Below are 23,329 nucleotides of genomic sequence, written 5' to 3' on the forward strand. Positions count from 1 at the left end.
AGTTGCTAACATTTGTATTGGATAGGCCAAAAAGATCCAGTTTTTTTTCTGTAAAATAAAAGACACATTTTTCAGTTTTACCAATAACTTGAATATTGATTGGGATATTTTGAGTATGTTGGCTATCTCCTGCATGGTATAATGTTGATTGTTCTCAATTATTATCTCAATTTGATCACTATCGACTTCAATTTGTCTACCCTACTGGAGCATTGTCCAGTAAGAAATTTCCAGCACAAAACTTTGCAAATAACTTTTGACACGTTCAATCAGTCACAGCACCTTCTCCATACACTGCACAAATCTTTTTTTGCATTTCAGTTGTGTTTTTACCTTTCTTGAAATAATAAAGCAACCCTGTATGGTGTGGTTCAGTAGATTGAGCGCTGGCCTGTCAACTAAAGGGTCATTGATTCAATTCCCAGTCAGGGCACATGCCTGGATTGCAGGCCAGGTCCCCAGTAGGGGGCATGTGAGAAGCAACCACACAAGAAACACATTGATGTTTCTCTCCCTTTCTTCTTCCTTTTCCCTCTCTAAAAATAAATAAAGTGTTTAAAAAAAACATTAAAAAGGAAATAAGCATAATATGCCAGAAACATTGCTTTTCTTCCATCTTCAATATTAAAATTGTACACCAAAATTCACCAATTTTGATAACTTTTAAAAAAAATTCACATTGATATGGCAGCTGTCACAATACAATCCAACAAAATTGTTTTGAATGAAGTTAAAGACAACTAAGTGCTACCAGAGCCATGGTACGAAAATAACCAAGTGATCTTTTTGGTCAACCCAACAATATGTGTACATATCCTCCTTGGAACTTTTCATGTGTTTTCTAATTCACACATTTCACCTTATCAAGCTGTGCTTCCTTTCTGTGCTCTGTGTTAGAGGAGGCATGTTTGCTTATCAGGAGTTGGCAACCCTTTTCTGTCAAGGGCCAGATAGTAAATATTTTAGGGTTGTGGGCCATATGGACTCTGGCACCTGTTCAACTCTGCCACTGTAGCATGCAAGCAATTAGAGATAATATATAAACAAATTGGACTCTGTTCCAGTACCACTTTATATATACACACAGTCAGCAAGTTGAATTTGGCTCACAGGCCTTAGTTTGCCATTGTGAAAGGATTTAGAAACCCAGTGTACTTCACTCCTTCAACTAAAATCTTCCCGCTGTCTTCATAACATGAGTTGCAAAGCTTAAAATCTGATGTAACTTTTGCAGAAATGTGATAAGCAGAACCCATCTTAATATTACAGATTTTCAAAGTCTAATTTTTGACCATTCCAAAAAGAAATGATCTAACTTGGAAAATGCTTGCAAATTTCAGGAAACAAATTCTTGTTGTGATTGACATGAACAGAAATACACATCAGGCTAAACTAAGACCCGCTGGTCCAGGGTAGATCTTGATGGAGTTGGCTGTAAAGGTTGATGGAAGGAAGAGGAGAGGATCTGCTTCCCACATACATGCAGAATTTTCTGGGGTTTCCATTTTTGACTCCTGCTGTTGGAAGCCTGGAGAATTAATCAGGGGAGGGTCTTAACTGAGCACATAGGCTCCCTTCTGACTTCCGCAGGTGAGGTAGTACATTCTGGCACTACAGGGAAGTCTGTGGCTTTTAAAAGGGATTTGGAGGGATTGGGAAGGTTTACAAGGTCTGTTCAGATGGTATCCACCCATGTAATATGAGAAATAGAGACGTTTATCGAAGAAGATACAAGATACAAGAAACATTGTACATAGGACAATGACAACGACGCAGTCCCATTCAAAGTAGGCGCCTTGGGACCTCACACAGATCTCCAGTTGCCATCAGCTGCCATGTCGTATTTTCCTGAATCTCATCAAGGGTTTGAAATCTCTTCCCCTTCAAAGGTGATTTTAGTTTTGGGAAAAGCCAGAAGTCACAGGTGCCAAATCTGTGCTGTAGAGGGGCTGAGTCACCAGGGTCATTTGATGTTTTGCCAGAAACCTCTGCCCCAGGCTTGATGCATGAGCGGGCATGTTGTGATGAAGCTGCCAATCACCAGTTGCCCATAGCTGCAGCCTTCTGAATCATCCAGATAGTTTCTGTGGAGAATGTTTAAGCTTAATGCAAAATGTGATGTGGGTTCATTGCTCTACTCGCGCAGTCATTTTGAATGCCACGGCCACACAGTACACATATCACTCAATAGCACCTACCACCCCCACTAACTCGTACTGTGAAGTCATCACTGTTCATGCATGCACTTCCCAGTCCACTCTCTTTGGCTGCCAGGTTCCATCAATGTCATGCAAACCATTCTCTTTATTTTAATAATGTCTTGACGTTTTCCAGATGAACTTCATGTATCAAATTGGTAATACTTTGGAAATACTAACCTGTCAGTGTAGGATAGATTGGAGAGAGAGACACATTAGGAATTTTTTTCCCTTGTCTGGATTCCCAGAAGTAAATTTGGATTTTTGCAGAAGAATTAGAAAGAATGGTAAAGAGAGAGAGAGAGGGAGGAGGATTTGGAGCAGAGTATGCTGAGGGAAAGGAGGAGTCTTGTTTTGAGACTCAGAGTGTGTGTGTGCCACGACAGAACATGCCAGGAAGGTCAGGGACAGCTGCATGAGACAGGAGGCGTGAGCGGGCGTGTTGCACCATAGGGGTGCAAATGTTTAGGTTCGCCTGTGGAGATTTGAATCTTGGGTGATTGGATTGTATCTTGATTCTAAGATGATTAGCAGGTGGGGGAAATAAAGAATTTAAAGTTGACCAAGAGGTGCAGGCTGGGGGCACCTGTATTTTAAATGACGTTTGAGTATAAACTCAAATGAAGTAGATGTCACTAGAAGCCACATAAAATTCTGTAAAAACCAATAGATAAAAGGAACTTTCAGCAGTCACTTATTAACAGAACTGGAAATTAAGGTAGATGTTACTGACAAAATGTTTAGATTAGTTGGTTGAGAGCAAGGGCTGCTTCGGAGTCAGAACTGAGTCGATTTGATTTTGACGTAGCTACTTACCAGGTATGCAGACACTTTTCTCAACTGTCATTGAGCACAATTGTCACAGAATTAATGAGGACTTGGTGAGGGAAAAAAAATAGCAGTGCCTGTCCTAATAAAGTCCTAAATAAATGATAGTTCGATATTGTTATTATTGTTATTAGTTTCATATTGTTACTTTTCAGGCAATGACTTTATTTGCCAGTGTTTGTGCTTCCCTGTTGTCTCTGATATGGTAAAATCTCCCCACATTTGGTTATTCATGCCTATGTTTATTTAAGCTAGTCCTGGTGGCTGATCTCTCTTGCGCCTTAGAAGAGAAAATTTGACTAGCTCTACCTTTTAAAATTCTCAAACCCTTTTCTGCAACCGTTGTTTTTAAGTGGTGACCGGTTACAAATGATTATTTATGTATGTGGTATTACTTTTTTTCAATGTATGAGCCAGTTGCTCTGGTGCTACCTGAATTAACATGTTTGAGCTTCTCCTACCTGCCATCAGCGATGCCAGGATGCAAAGCTGAGTGAGTTCTTTCCCTCAGTGTTTACCATCTAATGGGAGAGACAGAGATATAATATTATACTCTGGCATGTGCTACATGTTGTGTACAGTAATATTCAGAGTATGAATTTAATTCAGGTAAACTGGGGGCAAAAATATAGGTCAAAGTTAATAATTCATATGTAATGTCTTCCATTTTACCCAGTAGTTTAATGACACTTTCCTACAAGTGGCAATGAGAGGATTATACATTCATACAATGATTTTTAAAAAAATATATTTTATTGATTATGCTGTTACAATTGTTCCATTTTCTCCCTTTCATTCCCCTCCACCCTGCACACCCTCTCCCACCCACATTCCTACCCTTTAGTTCATGTCCATGTGTCAAGTTCTTTAGCTTCCACATTTCCCATACTATTCTTGCCCTCCCCCTGTCTATTTTCTACCTACCATCTATGCTACTTATTCTCTGTACCTTTTCCCCCTCTCTCCTCTTCCCACTCCCCTGTTGCTAACTCTCCATGTGATCTCCATTTCTGTGGTTCTGTTCCTGTTCTAGTTGTTTGCTTAGTTTGTTTTTGTTTTTTATTTTAGGTGTGGTTGTTGATAATTGTGAGTTTGTTATCATTTTACTGTACATGTTTTTTATCTTCTTCTTCTATAAATCCCTTTAACATTTTATATAATAAGGGCTTGGTGATGATGACCTCCTTTAACTTGACCTTATCTGAGAAACACTTTATCTGCCCTTCCATTCTAAATGAAAGCTTTGCTGGATAGAGCAATCTGGGATGTAGGTCCTTGCCCTTCATGACTGGAATACTTCTTTCCAGCCCCTTCTTGTCTGTCAGGTCACTTTTGAGAACTCAGCTGACAGTGTGATGGGAACTCCTTTGCAGGTTACTGTCTCCTTATCTCTTGCTGCTTTTTGGATTCTCTGCTTCATTTTAATCTTGTCTAATGCAGTTATGATGGCATCGCTGTGTTCCTCCTTGGGTCCAACTTGTTTGGGACTCTCTGAGCTTCCTGGACTTCCTGGAAGTCTATTTCCTTTGCCAGAATGGGGAAGTTCTCCCTTATTATTTGTTCAAATAACTTTTCCACTTGTTGCTCTTCCTCTTCCCCTTCTGGTACCCCTATAATTCGGATGTTGGAGGGTTTAAAGATGTCCTGGAGGTTCCCAAGCCTCTCCTCATTTTTTTTTTGAATTCTTGTTTCTTCATTCTTCTCTGTTTGGTTGTTTCTTTCTTCCTTCTGGTCCACTCCATTGATTTGAGTCCCAGTTTTCTTCCCATCACTATTGGTTCCCTGTGCATTTTCCTTCATTTCACTTAGCATAGCCTTCATTTTTTCATCTAATTTACGACCAAATTCAACCAATTCTGTGAGCATCCTGATCACTTGTGCTTTGAACTGTGATTCTGATAGGTTGGCTATCTCTTGGTTGCTTAGTTGTATTTGCTGTGGAGCTTTGATCTGTTCTTCCATTTGGGCCTTTTGTTTGTTTGTTTGTTTGTTTGTTTTTTCTTTTCACGCCTGTTTTGTATGAGAGGCGGAGCCTTAGGTGTTCACCAAGGCGGGACAACCCACCTCTTGCTAGGTTGTGCCGCTTCTGTGGGAGCGGGGTTCGAGAGTGAACAGGGGAGTTTGCCTCGCTCTGTTGGATTTCAGTCTCTTCTGCCGCTTCCCCCAAGCAAACTGGGCCCTTCTGGTGCTGATTCCCAGGTGGGTGGGCCTGTGTACATTCTAGGACCCCATGGGTCTCTGTAAGGAACTCTGCTGTGAGGCTGGGAGTCTCCCGGCACCTCAACCCTCACAGGTGTTTTCAGTCGGTGTTTTGAGGCTTTATTTCCTTGCGCTGGAGCCCTGGGTTGCGTGGTCTGTCTCACTCTACAGTTTCATTTGGTTTATCTGCCCAAGCAAAAGTGGGACCTCGGGGTCAACCAGCCACTTTGCATGCTGTGCCCCGCTTCACAGTCGCCACCTCGCTGGGTCTACCCATTGTCACCCTGTGGCCAGGGTCTACCCGCTGCCATCTTGTGCTCCCTGTGCCACTGCTTTTTTTGCCGTGCCCCTTTCTACCTGGCCACCCGACTCCGCCCCTCCTACTGGTCTGAATGAGTGTGTCTATTTTAACTCCTTGGTTGTTGGACTTCTGTACAGTTCAATTTTCTGTCAGTTCTGGTTCTTATTTTGTTTCTAAATTGTTGTTGTCCTTATTTTGGTTGTGCAAGGAGGTACAGTGTGTCTACCTATGCCTCCATCTTGGCCGGAAGTATATACAATGATTTTTTAAAAAGTATTGTTTTTGCCTGGCTGGTGTAGCTCAGTGCATTGAGTGTGGGCTGCAAACCAAAAGGTCATGGGTTCGATTCCCAGTCAGGGCTCATGCCTGGGTTGTAGGCCAGGTCCCTGGTGGGAGCTACATGAGAGGCAGCCACACACTGATGTTTCTCTCTCTCTCTTTCTCCCTCCTTTTCCCTCTCTCTAGAAATAAAAATAAATGAAATCTTTACCAAGAAAGTATTGTTTTGGGCTCTCATTGGGTAGCTAACTTGGTTAGAGTGTTGTCCTGATGTGCCAAGGTTGTGGGTTCAATCCCCAGTCAGGGTCAATTAATGAATGCATTAATAAGTGGAACAACAAAAAATCGATGTTTCTGTCTTCATGGCTCACTCGCTCTCTCCCTCCTCTCTTTCTAAAATCAATAAATTAAAAAAAAATTTAAGTATTGTTTTGGAGGGTAATCCAATACCTGTTATTTGACAACAGTTGACTAGTTTACTATAGAAAGGAAAGCAATAAAGCTTATAATTCTCACCTACATTAAAGAAAAAGTTCTTCCCAAGTTTGTCTAGTGTTCTAGGCTTATTTAAAATGTCTCTACAAAAATGTATTTGAAGACATTTGGGACTATTGAAGGGTTTGGAAGGTGAGTTCTTGTTTAGATTAGGTGGAGCTTTCAAGTGTTAATTTTTTTAACCGAAACTACATTTGGAGGTTTTAATTTCTAAATTGCATAAATTGGTTCCCATTTTGCTGTGACATTAGAAACATGTGATGTGCCCTCTCTATCTTGAACAGTATATTGGTTGTAATTAGACCATGCTCTCCTTGAGATTAGAGGACCTGGCTAGGCACCAGCAAAACGCGATATTTTTTTTGTTGAATTCAATTGTATTAAAGCAGCAAGAAGGACACAGTTTGAGTACTTCTAAAATACTTTTTCCTATCTTCTCCTTATGAAAAATTTCCAGCACTCAGAAGCTGTTGAAGGATAATACGGTGATCACCATATACCCACCACCCAGACTCAGGAGTTGTTTACATTTTGCTGCATTTTTAAATCATGTTTTTCTGAACCATGTACAAGTTACAGAAATCCTAACAATTTCTACGTATTTGCGCATGTACCTCTTAAAAGTAACATATTTTTCTGCTTTTTAAAAAATATTTAAGCCACCCTGGCTGGTGTAGTTCAGTGGATTGAGCACAGGCTGCGAACCAGGCATCGCAGGTTCGATTCCCAGTCAGGGCACATGCCTGGGTTGCAGGCCATGGCCTCCAGCAACCGCACATTGATGTTTCTCTCTCTCTCTTTCCCTCTTTCCCTCTCTCTCTCTCTCTTTCTCCTTCTCCCTCCCTTCCCTCTCTAAAAATAAATAAATAAAGTCTTTAAAAAAACTAAAAAAAAAAAAAAGATGGCTATTTGTTAAAAAATATATATATATTTAAGCCGAACTTCAGAGAGAGGAAGGGGGACAGGGGGAGAGAGGGAGTGAAACATCGATTTGTTGTTCCAATTGTACCTTCATTGGTTGATTCTTGTATGTGCCCTGACCGGGGATCAAACCCATAACCTCGGCGTACTGGAATGATGCTCTCTCACCAACTGAGCTACCTGGCTGGAGTCTATATTTTCCTGTTTAACCACAGGATTTCTGAGTCATTCTTTTAGAGATCAGGGTGATGATAATAGTGTACTAGCTCTATCACCTTTCACCTATGTGGCCTGTGCACCCTGACCTCAGTTTCCTTAGCTGCGAGCACCCATCTAAGGGGGATATTATTATGTTTAAGTGTGTAAAGTTCTCAGAACCATACCAGGCACAATTTTCAGTTTATGAAGTGTTTTCTCTTGTGGTGCCCAACTGTCGCGAAGAACACCACACCCACTGTTGTCCCCCGAGTTGGAAACCTTCACTCGCCTTCTCCATATGTAGTGTCATCAAGTCCCATTTCTGCCTCCTAACACCTCCCAGATTCGTCCTGTTCTTTTCATTGCTACTGCAACACATCCTGCCCATCAACAATTTCTTAATCTCTCGTCCTCTGTTCCAGCTCCACAGTCCCATCCCCACCTCCTCATCCTTTTCCTTACTGCCAGAGTTTATCTTCTGAAATACAAATTTAATCAAGTTAATTCCTTTTAAAACTTTTCCCATCACCTGCAGTCCAAGTTTCTTAACTTTGGTTTCTCTGTACCTTCTGTCTCTGTAGCCTTCTCTCTCATTATACACTTCCTCCCCCCACCTCACTCTTAACACACACAAACACATGTGCCCCCAAACCAGCATAGTTCTCTCAATATATTCTTCGTTACACACCTCTGTGCCGTTGTTGGCATGCTTCCTCTGTCTAGAATTCTGCCCCATCTACCATCCTCTTTGTTTCTGGGAGACTTGTCTTTTAAGACTGGTCGCAGGTATCCAGCTCCTCAGTCATTCCTTCTGTCTTGTCCCTACTCTACATTGTAGTCTTACCGGTAGTAGCATAATACTCATAACATTCTGGGCAGCCATTTGCGTGCAGGTGTGCCTCATTCCGCTAGATTAAAAGTCCTGGAAGCACTGCTGGTTTCTATCTTCTTTTTGTGTCCTTGGTGCCTAATACGTTGCTTGTGCCAGGCACACAATTAATGCAGAGATTGTGTCCACATTTTCTGGATGAAAAAAATTGGAGTTCAGAGAATTTGCATTATGCACTGCAGGTAACAGAACTGATTAATGAAGCAGACTGATGTTTAAGGGCCCATTCAGTACTGTTTTCATGAACTGTAATACTTGTCGTAATTATAATCATTTGTTCAATGATTCTGTTCTCAGTGTATGGACTTAGAGCCCCCTAGAGGATCTCAGGGTTCCCACATGGAACTCGGCTATGTGTTTTCTGTAGACTGAGTTGGTAAGATTATAGATGTATATGTATGCATGTCACCATTTTTTTTGGATGTACACATGTCCTTGTGACTGATAGTGAGTTACCTTGGGGGAGCAGACATATGTGTATCTTTTGAGAGGAAAGCAGTTGAGGGCTTTAACCATATAGGTGATTTGGAATAACATCTTTGCATGGTTTGGTAGGGAATTGATAAGGTACAAGAAAGTATTTTTTAAAGCAATTAAATTATAGCATTCAGATTATATGGTCATATCTGAAATTTTCCTAGTCATCAATAGTTCATTAAAATAAAAGAAAATTAAAACATTTCTGAAACCAAACTTATTTGAAAGTTGTTAAATCCTTTAAATAATTTGGCTTTAAATATATTTTCAGCTAGTGCCATCATATTTATATTTTTTTATTTTAGCACCAAAATATCTATTTTATATATAGGAATATGTTTTCATTGGATCTCTAAAAACATTGAGAGTTCTGTGGCCTAGGTTATCTTCTCTTTTAGAATCTAAATTCACTATAAGTTGTATTTGATCAATTCCAAGTAGATCCATTAAGGTCACTTAAGAATCTGATTGGCTGGGACCACATTTCCCCCCCCCAGCTCTATTGAGATGTAATTGAAATTTAACATATTTAAGGCATATAATGTGATGACTTGATATACATATGTACTGTAAAATGTTTACCACAGTAAGCTTTATTCAGTATATCCTTCACCTCACATAATTATCATTTTCTTGTTGTGTTGTTATGGTGAAAACATTAAAGCTCTATTTTCCTAGCAACTTTCGAATATAGAATCATAATGTTTAATTCTTAATGAGAAGTACTTGTCTAATTTAATGACTGCCTGCTGTCTGGACACAATGTTGGATTCTGCTCTCTGGGCCACAGGCACTTCTGCTGTTGATATAAAACATTTGTGGTCTGGCAGGCATTCCAGGTCCAAGGGCGTAGCTTAAGTAATAATGCTTTAAAATATGTGTGCTATTTTAATCAGTGTATTTAGCTACTGGATAAATAAGAATTGTGTGATATCATTCTTTCCTTTGGCAAATATTTATTCAACTCCTGCTGTGAACCAGGCCCTCTCCTCAGCCCCGAAAGCACAGCTGTGAGTGAACAGAACCGAGGAGCCCTGGCCCTGGCGGCCCTAACGTTGCGTGGGGAAGCCATGCTCTAAGCACGCTGAGCGTGCAAGTAGGCATCTGTAACACAGTTCTAGATAGGGGGAAGTGCTTTTAAAGAGGCCAGAAGAAGGAATGGGAAGTGATGTTTTCTATTTTAGAAAGAGTTATCCGAGAAGGCCTTCTTAAATAGACATTGGAGCAGAGAAACCTGCACGAAGGAAAGGCCTGAATGAGGCAACCTTGCAAAGATATCTGGAGGACTAGCCTTCCAGACAGAGACAGAGGAACAGCAAATGCTGAGGCTTCGGGCAATTCCTAGTCGGGGAATAGCGTGATCTGACTGAAGCTGAAAGGATACTCTATGCCACAGGTGGCAAACACAAGGCCCGTGGGCTGAATCCGGCCCTCCACCTTGTTTTATCCAGCCCAGCACCTTGTTGCTACCTGGCTGCAGTGCCAAGCTCTCGCTTAACTGTTAAGGAGTAGTTACATTTATACAGTCCTAAAATTACATTCAGCCCTTTGAAGGCAACCTCGAGGCTGATATGGCCCCTGATGAAAATGAGTCTGACACCCCTGCTCTATGCTGTGGAGAGAATGGACTCTAGGAATGTAAGGAAGGAAGTAGGGAGATCAGTTAGGAAGTGGTGGTTATAGAGCTCCCGGGGAGAGGTGGTGATGAAGATGGTGAGAAGCAGTCATATTTGAGACGTGTTTTGAAGATGGAGTCAACAGAATGTGTCAGTTGATTGCAGTGTGAAAGAGCAGTCAGGGAAACTACAGTGTTGACAAGCAGACACTGGCCTTGAAGGACATACACAGGGATTTTGCAGTGGCTGTCTCTGAGCAGTGGCCTTATTAGGAGCGTTTCTTTTTGCTTATCTGTACTTAACCAGTTTTTCTATACTGAACCCATAATGCTTCTATAATAAAAATTATATAGATTATTTTAAAATCAGAGTTAACCATGCTACTAAATGTAGCTTTATTCTTAATATATTCAATCCCTTTTGCTTTAGAAAACAGTTTCAGTAACCTGACATTTAAATTTCTTTTTACCCTTAGTGATCAGCTGTTGTACCTTTTCCACATTTGAAGATGGTGAAGTTAGATATTCATACCCTGGCCCATCACCTCAAGCAGGAACGCTTGTATGTGAACTCTGAGAAACAGCTCATTCAGAGGCTCAATGCAGATGTGCTCAAGACAGCGGAAAAGTTGTATCGCACAGCATGGATTGCTAAACAACAGAGAATTAACTTGGATCGGCTTATCATAACCAGGTAAAGAAAAAATTTTGAGGTCTTACATTTTATAAACCACCCTGGCTCTGTGTTAACTGCTAACTGCAAATAAATGAATCTATTTCCAACAAGTACTTGGTTTCAGAGGGTTTAAATCAACATTAAAGTTTTTGCTTATTTTGTTTATTAAATCCCTTAAGCACTGTTATAGAGAATTATTACTTAAGCATTAATATTTTATACCACACCAGTGAAGTTTGAATCTTTGTACATACACATTTTATTAGCGTAGAGAGTAAATTATCTTGTTTCTACTTTTTTCTGACATTTTAATATGTACATTTCCGTGTTTTGCTATTGTATATCTGCTTTTCAGTTTTAGAAACCTTGTTTTTTACTGTGTTAACACCTCATGTTCTGTTTTCCAAAGAGCAGTTTCTAACTCTGAGAATAGCAGTACTAGGTGTAATGTTGAGAAAAGAAGCCAGACGCAGAAGAGTACACACTCTGTATGGATCCATTTAAGGGAAGTTCAAAATGAGGCAGGCCTAATTTTTGATGAAAGAACTCAGGATAATGGTTACTTCTTGGTGCTTTTCATTGAACCTGTTTTAATGTGAGAAATTTGTTCTTGTTTGTCCTTTTTTCTTTCTGTCTTTACACCTTTAGGTGCCGGTGGTCTAAAGGATTTTAGCAATTCAGAGTGATCTCATTGCTGGAACTATAATGAACTCACATTCCATGTTTCAGTATAGTATATGTGTTATTGTTGTTGTTAATTTTATTATTTTATTGGTTTGCTCATTTTTTAGTGCCGAAGCTTCCCCTGCTGAATGTTGCCAACATGCCAAGATTTTGGAAGATACACAGTTTGTTGATGGATATAAGCAATTGGGATTTCAGGAGACTGCTTATGGAGAATTCTTGAGTCGATTAAGGGAAAATCCTCGTCTTATTGCCTCCTCTCTGGTTGCTGGAGAGAAACTTAATCAGGAGAACACACAAAGTGTTATTTACACAGTTTTTACCTCCCTCTATGGCAACTGCATAATGCAAGAAGATGAAAGCTACCTCCTTCAGGTTTTGAGATACTTGATTGAATTTGAACTTAAAGAAAGTGACAACCCCAGGCGACTTTTGAGGAGAGGAACTTGTGCCTTCAGCATCTTATTTAAACTTTTCTCTGAAGGACTGTTTTCTGCCAAACTTTTCCTCACAGCTACTTTACATGAGCCCATCATGCAGCTGCTCGTGGAAGATGAAGATCATCTGGAAACTGACCCAAATAAGCTAATTGAGAGGTTCTCCCCATCTCAACAGGAAAAACTCTTTGGAGAGAAAGGCTCAGATCGGTTCAGGCAAAAGGTTCAAGAGATGGTGGATTCCAATGAGGCCAAACTAGTGGCTTTGGTGAACAAATTTATTGGTTATCTCAAACAGAACACATACTGCTTCCCACATAGTTTGAGGTGGATTGTGTCGCAGATGTACAAAACCCTCTCCTGTGTAGACAGACTGGAGGTCGGGGAGGTCAGGGCAATGTGCACTGATCTCCTGCTGGCCTACTTTATCTGTCCCGCAGTTGTCAATCCAGAGCAGTACGGGATCATTTCTGATGCTCCTATTAATGAGGTGGCAAGATTCAATCTGATGCAGGTATGCTTTTGCTGTTATTATTAATCTGGCATTCAGGTTAAAACCAGTTGATTCGGCAGTGGGGATGGGAACAGAAAATGTGATGACAGTATTCATAGAGTCTTACCATTCTTTTTCCTTAGACCGTCCTAAATATTTGCTCCTTTTTTTATTGAGTTGAGAGAGAGAAGAGAGAAACATTGACTTGTTCCACTTATTTATGGAATCAACATTGGTTGATTCTTTTTTTTTTTTTTAGATTTTATTTACTTATTTTAGACAGAGGGAGAGGGAAGGAGAAAGAGGGAGAGAAACATCAATGTGTGGTTGCCCCTCAGGGGCCCCCTGCTGGGTACCTGGCCCGCAACTCAGGCATGTGCCCTGACTGGGAATTGAAGGGGTGACTCTGTGGTTCGAAAGCCGGTGTTTAGTCCACTGAGCCACACCAGCCAGGGCAGATTCTTTTTTTATCCTCATTAAGGACATATTTCATTGTTTTGAGAGAGGGAAAGAGAGAAACATCAGTGTGAGAGAGAAATGTCTGTTGGTTGCCTCCATACACTTCTGACCAGGGACAGAACCCTCAACGTAGGTATGTGCCCTGACTGGGACTGAACCTGCAACCCTGGTGTATCAGGACAGCACTTGAACCAATTGAGCTACCTGGCCAGGGCAATACTTTCTTATTAAGACACAGAAGCAATCATATTGGGATTTAAAAATATTGTTTTCATAAGACATTTTGTGTCTTTAAACGGCATCTTCACACATATGAACATATACTTGATTGAATTTTCACAAGCCCACTTCCCATGATTTCAAAATCCAGAATGATTGAAAAATGACTCTTTTATACTTCATTTGGTAGCAAAACCTAGTCTGAACTAAGATGAGGCTGTTTTGTAATTGTTCATTATTCCATTTAGTGCTAACAAATACTCATTTTTTGCTGCAAAAATGTCATTGTGTTTGATTATGGGATGATACCCTAAATACTGGACATGTTACATATATGTACTGACCAGTCTTCCTAAAATCTCCAGATTTTGAAATATGAAAGTCTTCTGAACCTAAGAGTTTCAGAAAGGATTTTTGGACCTGTATTAGCACTTTTTTCCCCTAATTATCTGAAGTACCGAAATCATGTTATTATTTCTTAAGGGAGTCATATCTTATTACCTAGAAATACTGTGAAGAAAAGACTAAGTTTATTTGGAATGGAATCTTTGGATGAGTTTTTTAAAAAAATAATAAGCTTTTTTTTCATGATCAATTCTATCATAATGGGGTGTTGGTCAATTAAGTATATTGGAATCCATGAAATAAAATTAAAAATTTTGGCCCTGGCTGGTGTGGCTCAGTGGATAGAGTGCCAGCCTGTGAAACAGAGGGTTACTGGTTCAATTCTCAATCAGGGCACGTGCCTGGGTTGCAGGCAGGGTCCCTGGTGGGGGTAGGGGGCACATGTGAGAGGCAACCACACATTGATGTTTCACTTCCTCTCTTTCTCCCTCCCTTCCCCCTCTCTAAAAATAAATAAAAACTTTAAAAATTTTTTTCATCTGTGAAATATTTATTCTTAGGACAATATAGTTGTAGTTTTTATTTTTGTCATTTCAACAGAGATTGAGTCACATATTTTCAAAATGAATAGTAAGGGAGGAGGATTGTCCCGGATATTAACTAGATGATGCTATACGATACTAACTTTCAGCAAAGTGTTTTTATGTTTTTAAGGATTTTACTTATTTTTAGACAGAAACAGGGAGAAAGAAACATTGAGGATCAGGTATGTGCCCTGACCAGGAATCGAGCCAGCGACCTTTGGGTTCACAGGCCAGCACGCAGTCCATTGAGCCACACTAGCCAGGGCTTGCAAAGTTTCTATAAAGAGACTGAATTAACAGTTCACTTTTGGCAATAGGGAACTTGCTCTCTGAATTCATGTTTACTTTCCAAACAGCATATGCTTTTAAAAATTGTTTCCTTTTAAATCTAGGGGGGAAATCTACCTTGAGTACTTTGTGAGCTGTGTAGGGAAAGATACCGAACAAGGAACTTTAAGTTGTTTGAGTCAGCTTTTACAAGTTAATTCTAAAATTTATGAGCACATGAAAAGTACAATGTCAGAAAGAAAGGTGTTGTATTTTTATTTCCTAATGTTGGGATAATATGTTTAAGGAGAAGTTAAAGCAAAATGTTCTATGTATTCTGTTTAACTCTTAAGTATAGTAAAACCTGATGGTGAAAAGATACACAATTGGGACCCTATTTTGTATGCTGATCAGGTGGTATGAATATTGTTACGAAGCAGATTTTTAGAATGGAAGTGTTTTCAGAGAGAGAGGCTGTTGTGTCTATAGCCTGTGTCTCCCTACCTCTGTCTGGGTTGCAGGTTGGCCGCCTTCTGCAGCAGTTAGCAATGACCGGCTCTGAAGAGGGAGATCCCCGGACGAAGAGCAGCCTTGGAAAATTTGACAAAGTAAGAATGAGTACTACGTTGTGGGAAATAGTGTTTATAGAAAATCCTGCCCAAGTATTAGTGAATTTGACTATTTTCTTTCTTAAATCTTGTTCTTAGGTGATGGATAAAGGATTAAATATTCTTTTGATGACTCTGGTATAGCTATAGTGCATATAATGATGGATCAGCAGCATTTAAAGGAAAATGTCACTAAAGATTACTAATTGTCGCTTATAGAAGTGTTGAAGAGATCTATTGTAATAAGAACCAAGGAGCTATTAAGATTATTTTAAGAAGATTAATTTTTAAAAATTGTCATTAAATCAAATCCACAGTAACTGTATAATTTTAAGTATATTTCCTGAGTTAATATGTATGGCATCGTCCAGTTAGTTTAATTAAATAACATTTTAGTTAACCATATTTGAGTAGGTAACATTCACCCTATTTTAAAATTCAGAAGTTACTCAGTAAAATTTCCCTTCCACCTCTGATCTGTAGCCTTTATTTCCTCCTCAAGAGGTTCTTGATATTATGTCTTTTGTGTATGCTCCAAGAGGTGTGAGGTGTGTGTATGTGTATGTGTATGTGTGTGTGTGTGTGTACACAAGCAAATTCCTACATATATTTTCCTAGTCACTCATCCCTCCCTTTTCACAAATGGTATGACAACGTGTACTGTTTGTTCTTGATTTTTATTTATTCTTTTTTTTTTTTTTTAAGAAAGAGACGGGAAGAGAAAGAGAGAGGGAGAGAAATATCAATGTGTGGTTGCCTCTCGCATGCCCCATACCGGGGACCTGGCCCGCAGTCCAGGCATGTGCCCTGACTGGGAATGGGACTGGTGACCCTTTGGTTTGCAGCATGTGCTCAGCCTACTGAGCCACACCAGCCAGAGCCTGTTCTTGGTTTTTAGAGAGCAAGAGGAAAGGAGACAAAGAGAAGGGGAACATTGATTTGTTGTTTCACTTATTTATATATTCATTGGTTGATTCTTTCTTGTATGTGCCCTGACTGGGCATCAAACTGGCAACCTTGGAGTATCAGGATGATGCCCCAACCAACTGAGCTACCTGGACAGGGCAGCGTGCACTGTTCTGTATCATGTTTGTTTCATGTACCAGAGAATGTTGGCGATTATTCTATATGAATTCATAGAGAGTTTAAAGTTTTTAATGGTGGGTTTAGTATAATTTTTAAGAAGAAAAGCTTTGAGAAAATTTTTGCATTGCCTGTCCACCTTAACCAGCAATTTTGTTTCCTTTTTTTAAAGAGGATATATTTCACTCTGATCTTTTCCTGTTTTAACAGAGCTGTGTTGCTGCTTTCCTTGATGTTGTGATTGGGGGCCGGGCAGTGGAGACCCCTCCAATGTCCCCTGTTAATCTCCTGGAAGGGTTGAGCAGAACTGTGGTTTATATAACCTACAGTCAACTTATTACTCTGGTAATGGCTTTATTCTTTAATGGGATTTCCCCAGAAGTCATTTATCTACACGTGGCAGAGCCATAGATGAGTACCTTGTGTGAGAAATATATATTGTGTTTGAAAAATTGATTCCACTAGCTAATGTCCTTTTATTTTTGCCAGGTGAATTTTATGAAGAGTGTGATGTCTGGAGATCAACTGAGAGAAGATAGAATGGCTCTCGACAATTTATTGGCAAACCTACCCCAGGCAAAGCCGTGGAAGAGCAGCAGTTTGGAAATGACTCCCTACAGTACTCCTCAGCTGTCTCCAGCAACCACTCCGGCGAATAAAAAGAATCGATTGCCTATAGGTAAAGAGACTTTCTCATATTGGGGCTTTACCTTAAATTTAATATTTCTTTATTAGCCTTTGTTATTGCTCAGTGTTTTGAAATATAGTTTTAAATAATTTGGAAACATCTGTCTCCATGTATACTGATAGTAATTCAGTTTTTTGTAGTTGCACTGGATTAATTAAGGTTTAGCAGCAGGCTTTCCCTTTAGACATATTTTTCATAAATTATTGAAATCATGCCTCCTATGGTATACTTTGTATTTTAGTGTCTCTTCTTGCAAAATTTTGAAAGTGTCATTTATTACAAGGAGTCATTATTTAAATTATGTAGCCTCGTCTTGCCTCAAAGTTCTAAATAATATAGTAAAATAACAGAAGTTTCTATCAGTAAAGTTGAAACTACATGGGTACTATTTTTCCATTATTGTTATTAATGACCAGTCTTTTATCAGCTGAGCTAAGATATCTAATTATTTTATAAAATAAACAAAAGTTCCATTTTACTTAGTCACTTATTCATTTATTTATGAGTTAGGTTAAGTTTTATTCACTTAGTAAACATTTGTTATTTATAGATATTCAACAAAAAATTGAGCATATACTCTGTTACCAGACACTGAGTAAGCACTTCATAAATGTTGTTTCATTTAATCCATTTTAGCAAAAAAGCCACACTGAAAGAGTAGGTATTACAATCACGATCCTGCAGGTTGGGTACTGTGTTAGACACCGGAGACACAAAGACCCTAGGACATGCGTGTCCTTGCTCTAAGGCAGCTGCTGGTAGTCCAGTTGGGGAAAACAAGAAGAGAGCAGTGCCCTTCAGGGCACCAAGTGTTTGATGGAGATGAGCATCCAGAATTACAAGGACGCCTAGAGAAGGTGACCATGGAGAGGGGGAGCCTGCACTTTCTCTCGAGGGATGAGAGGGAGCTACACACAGTAAACAAGACAGGGAAAGAGTAAAATAATATTAGGCCAAGGGAGCAGAGTAGTTTAGTGCCAGTTTTTTAATGATAATGAGGAGCTCAGCGATAGGGAACATGAATAGTTACTGTATCTTACACATTTTGAAGAATGGAATTTCACATTTAAACTTCCATGAGCTGATGTGTTAAAAATGGTCAGTTTCCTAACATTGACCTACCTTACATTTAACATAGTATGGGGTAACATCATCAGCAGGAATATGGCATCGTGTTCTTCGAGGTTTTGGCTGTCATCATCTCAAAGTGTCATTTTTCAGAATTATAAACAAAAAAGTAAAGCTTGACACTCGATTTTTAATATTATAGGCTATTTGTACTATTTTAACATGAAGGAATAAATGAATTTTGGTAAATTAGAGATTTTTGTCCTCCCTATTCACTTCTGTGCTTTAGTTCTTTCGTTTCTTATCGTCCAGAAGTATCATTAAATATGGATGTAATGGGAAGTAAACTTCACATGTTGGCCCAGTATTAGTTTATATAATCATGAGACCTGGTCATTGAATTTATTTCATATTTTTAAAAATGTATCCATTATTCAGAGGGTTGATTTTCTTTCTGTTTAATGCTTTCGCAACCCAGGACAACAGTTAGCAGCCATCGCTGCCTGGGACCCCTCAGCCACCAATCTCTCTGCTCATATTACTCTAGTAGCCCCGTTTGGTGGGTAATAGGCTGTTCTTCCTATACTTGTATAACTTCTCATAAGAAATAGTTTATAAGAGTGTGTTCCATGTGCATGTTGCTTTTGCTGTGTAAATTGTTATATGAATTTTGATTACTTGCATTTTTATAAATGATGAAGTTAGTTCCTTAAGATTCATGTAGTTCATGAAGTTGAATTTAAGTTCACAATTCAGTAGAAGATAGTGAGGTGAACCTGACTTTTCAAAGTTGTTGTGTGCCCTGAATTTTGAAAGTAAGAGTGATTAATGAACAAATCTACAGCACTGGGGAGAGAAGATGGTTGTTTATATTTCTGTGTTTTTCACTCAGAGTGAAGTTGAAAGACTTGTTATTATAGAGTGTTTTGCTCTGTGCTTGTACTTTTGATTATTTTGCACTGAAATAGAATTTCTAGTTAGTTTCCTGGTTGTATTGAATTTTATTGACCTCTGAAAGAAAATTGAAACTCAATCACAGAAGACTAAAACTCATAGAGAAATTATTACCAACTGTCCAGATCTTTCAGAAGTTCTATAGGATGGACTATTTTAGAAAGAAAGTATTACATAGGGGAAAACATCCCCAAATAATTATATCCTTTATTAATTTAGAACGTTTCCAGTAAGCAGAAAGGAAACTTGTAATCAAACATCGGGAAATCTCTCCTCCATCTTTGGAAAGAGGTTAATACATTTCAGGGAAAACTGTATTTTCAAAAATTGATTAGGTTTTGTCAACAGTTGCCTAATTAATGTATATTATTTTGTATAGCTATCAGATTTCTATGTTAAATTTTCTAGTGCTTATGAGTTATTAATGTGGGAGGCCGGTGACAGTTCAATACTTTCATAGGAGAAATAGTAGAAAGTGTCTTGAACAGATAAGAAATAGGGTAATGCTTTTCCTGTCATCCCAAGTCTTAAATTGATTGGGACGTGTTTGCTGTTCTGCAGGTGTGGTCATCTGTTTGTCACTCTCTGTCAGGTGAACGTGGGTCATTGTTTCTGATTGTCAGTTTTGAAGGAGGGATCTGTATTAGTCATCAGTAGAGTAACTGGGAAGATACAGGTTTTTTTTTCTGTCTTATTCATATTCTCACCACTTATTTTGTGCATGCGCAAATGTTCTACATTAATAGAAAATATGTTTTTGTATTTAGTGTGCCATTTTCTTCATTTTATCTTTTTCTCTAAATTTCTTATTTAAATTATTTTATTAGCAACTCGAAGCAGAAGCCGTACCAATGTACTAATGGACTTACATATGGACCATGAAGGATCATCTCAAGAAACCATCCAGGAAGTGCAGCCAGAAGAAGTGTTGGTCATTTCCTTAGGGACAGGTCCCCAGCTGACTCCAGGGATGATGTCAGAAAATGAGGTATGAGTGTATTGTTACATTTAACTTGCAGCCACTAATGTTAAGAAATTTAGATTCTATTCCCATTCATAGTCACTTGCTTCTACAAATCACTTAATGCGCTCAGTATGCATTAAGTGAATATTTTTCATTATCTTCAGTGGGCCTGCCATGACTCACGAGCAGATGCTAAACTTCCTGTGAACAGTTCTGCAGGCCCTTCACAGTAGTGCATCTGTGGCCCTGCAGCTGGTGACCAGGTCCATACCGGAAGGAATTTTCCTAGTAGTAGAAGAGGCAGGAAGCCAGGAAATCGTGGTATGGAAATTGAAGAGACTTTTCCAGTGGCTTATAGGAAGTGTTTTATGTTACTTTCCTCTTTAATGATATACCAATGGCGTATCTGCTTTCAAAGAGCCATACATTCTTTAGAAATACTTTCTTTTCCCTGGCTGGTGTAGCTCAGTGGATTGAGCTCGGGCTTCGAACCAAAGCATCGCAGGTTCGATTCCCAGTCAGGGCACATGCCTGGGTTGCAGGCCACAACCCCCAGCAACCACACATTGATGCTTCTCTCTCTCTCTCTTTCTCTTTCTTCCTCCCTTCCCTCTCTAAAAATAAATAAATAAAATCTTAAAAAAAAAAAGAAATACTTTCTTTTCTTTGGCCTGTTAGGAAGAAATGGAAGCAATAACTGCAAAAAGAAAACTAAAAAAATATTTTGAAGAAATGAGATCGGGGGTATGGGAATCAGATTTAAAATAGTTGTAAACGAGAGTTTGGGACGGGCAAAAGGAAAGAAGAAATCTTGACTCTGTAAAGGTAGGAGCCACTCCTCAAACATTGTGACCTCCCGAAAAAGAAGCAGCATCTTAACATTCACCAGTGACTGCTTACTATTCAAGGACACCTAGTCCTGGCTTGAGAATTAGGGACCAGTTACAGAGGTTGACAAAGTGATGCTGGTGGTTGGCTGTGTTTGGAACTGTGGCATCACTCTCATAGGAAAGAGGTCTGTCCAACTCCCAAACTCTGTCCCTCTGCATCCCCCCCCCTGCAAAAAAAATGAATGAGATGGAAATACCTGTGTCCCTCCGCAGGGAGATGTCTGCACAGTGGTCTGATGCCTTTGTTTCATTAATTCATACCACTCTCTAGGCCTTTCAGTAGGTCTTGCCTGAACATTCATTGCACATCACTTACTGTGAGTTTAAAGGTCTGAGTTATCTTAAACATGCAGAATGTAAAATTTTTATGTCTGCATTTAATTTCAAGCAAATAGAAAAAAATTGTCTTTAATACTATCACACAAGTAAATATATAAAACCATTTAAAAAAAACCTTTAATCTACTCATTTAAGTGCAAGGCCTACACAGCAGCTCCAGGGTTTTTTGGTGTTTGTTTTTGTTTTGTTTTTTTTTTTTTCTTTTTAAATAAGGATACTCTTCTTCATTTTCCAGCAACAGCCTAGGAACCCATTGACTGTGAGTTCAAGTTCCAGGTGTGCTTAAAACACAGTTTTCCAAAGAAGCATTCAGTTCTTCATTAAGTTAGAGATACACACAAAGCTGAGTTATGAGGCTTATGGGGAGTGAGAAGTAGTTAGGTTGTTTGGAATCATCTGACAAACAGAAAATATTATAAAAGGCCATCAGCTCTAAGCTGGAGGTGGCTGGAAGTTACATCAGCTTGTGGTATGGACTTTTGTGGCCACGTGTATATGGTGATCAAGTGGAGGTTCAAACTAGACTGATTCAGTTTTGGTGCTTACCAGATAATTTGTGTATATGTTTTCTTCCTGCTAACTTCGTTTATTAACGTTTGAAAAACTGTACTGTGAATTTAATGTCACTTAACTATGCCAAACGCTTTACACGCACCTTTTTATTTAATCCTCAACAACTCCATAGCATATACACTATGCCATGACCTATGCAGGACCTTGTGGGTTGGATACACACTGTTATCGCCATTTTAGAGGTGAAGAAACTGAGGTTTAGGGAGTTGAAATAACTTACCCAAGGTTATATAGCCGGCACATGGCAGAACCAGAAGGACCGGCCCGCTGCCCCAAAGTCTTCTGATTCTTACAATCCTGACCGCTGCTCATCCGATGTCCCATTGCCTGTTCAAGCTCTGGCCCCGGCAGGGCGATGGAAGCGCATAGCTTCAGTTCTTCTGATACACTTTTCTTCCTGGGGTACTTAAAAGCTTGAGCAGGACCTTGTGGGTTGGTTTTTAGTTTAAAATGATAATTTAAGATTTAAAAAACTTAAATATGCATTTGCTGTAGTTTGTTTTCTTTCTGTTGTGACAAACGAATGGCATTTTATTTTTTAGGTCCTAAACATGCAGCTTTCGGATGGAGGACAAGGAGATGTCCCTGTCGATGAAAACAAACTCCACGGTAAACCTGATAAAACCTTGCGCTTTTCCCTCTGCAGTGATAATCTGGAAGGAATATCTGAAGGTGAAGGGTTACTTCATTCAAGGAGTTGTGTGATTGAAGTAGTCTTTTGTTTGTGTTCTTTAAAGGAGCCTTATAAATTACATTAATACCGTCTATGCCCCTGACTGAGGAGAGTAATGACGTTTTCCTCTAAAGATCTTCAGCAGTTGGCTGAACGATTGTTTGTTGGATAAAATTAAGGTTGCAAGAAAAAAAATGAAATATTTCAGGAGACCCATGGTCATATAAAATGGAGAAGATGCAAGTCTTCACCAAGACTTGAATAATACCAACTTTTATTTCTCTAACGTTGAACTTTTATTTCTCTAAGCTTATAGAGCTCCTTTAGAGGGATATAATGCATGGCTAAATGGAAAAAATAGACTCACTAGTATTTCAGGGTGTTGTGTGTACTTTTAATGTTCTGTATATTCACATACACCTTTTATGAAGCGAATGATACGCTGGAAATAGGAATAAATAAGTTTAAAGGCAAGATTATGAAGTGAGACTGTCATTCTGTGTACTAGGACAAACTTTTTAATGAAAAAGTTTGTTTACTAACATTAAAATAAACATAAAATATAATAACTTCCACTAATTTTTTAAAAAGATTTTATTTATTTATTTTTAAAGAGGGGAAGAAGGGGAGAGAGAGAGGGAGAGAAACATCAGTGTGCGGTTGCCTCTCACGCGCCCCCTGCTGGGGACCTGGCTTGCAAAGCAGGCATATACCCTGATTGGGAATCGAACCAACAACCTTTGGTTCGAAGGCTGGTGTTCAATCCAGTGAGCCATACCAGCCAGGGCTTTTTCCTCTAATTTTTAAAAACATAAGTAGTGTACATTTATTCTAGAAAATGCTGGAAAGAAATAGAATCATCTGTAATCTCACCATTCTGTTAATAACAGTTAACATTTTGGTTTATTTAGAGCAAGATTAGGTT

General features: G+C 39.2%; 1 protein-coding gene across 5 annotated transcripts in view; it reads left to right on the forward strand.

Moving 5' to 3' along the window:
• Window positions 1-23,329, forward strand: part of GAPVD1 (GTPase activating protein and VPS9 domains 1) — a 61,842-nt gene that overhangs the window by 11,167 nt on the left and 27,346 nt on the right. For 3 of the 5 annotated variants that reach the window (XM_045846049.1, XM_045846051.1, XM_045846053.1), the window contains exons 3-9: window positions 10,877-11,094; window positions 11,868-12,711; window positions 15,086-15,172; window positions 16,466-16,600; window positions 16,745-16,934; window positions 19,793-19,953; window positions 22,274-22,403. In XM_045846049.1, the coding sequence (XP_045702005.1) occupies window positions 10,910-11,094; window positions 11,868-12,711; window positions 15,086-15,172; window positions 16,466-16,600; window positions 16,745-16,934; window positions 19,793-19,953; window positions 22,274-22,403 (1,732 nt within the window). In that variant the 5' untranslated portion in view covers window positions 10,877-10,909. The remainder of the gene's footprint in view (window positions 1-10,876; window positions 11,095-11,867; window positions 12,712-15,085; window positions 15,173-16,465; window positions 16,601-16,744; window positions 16,935-19,792; window positions 19,954-22,273; window positions 22,404-23,329) is intronic. The other 2 variants (XM_045846050.1, XM_045846052.1) reach the window with 1 other exon arrangement.

This window comes from Phyllostomus hastatus, unplaced genomic scaffold (assembly GCF_019186645.2).
Source record: "Phyllostomus hastatus isolate PE091 unplaced genomic scaffold, TTU_PhHast_1.1 phas_contig_495, whole genome shotgun sequence".
Lineage (NCBI taxonomy): Eukaryota > Metazoa > Chordata > Mammalia > Chiroptera > Phyllostomidae > Phyllostomus > Phyllostomus hastatus.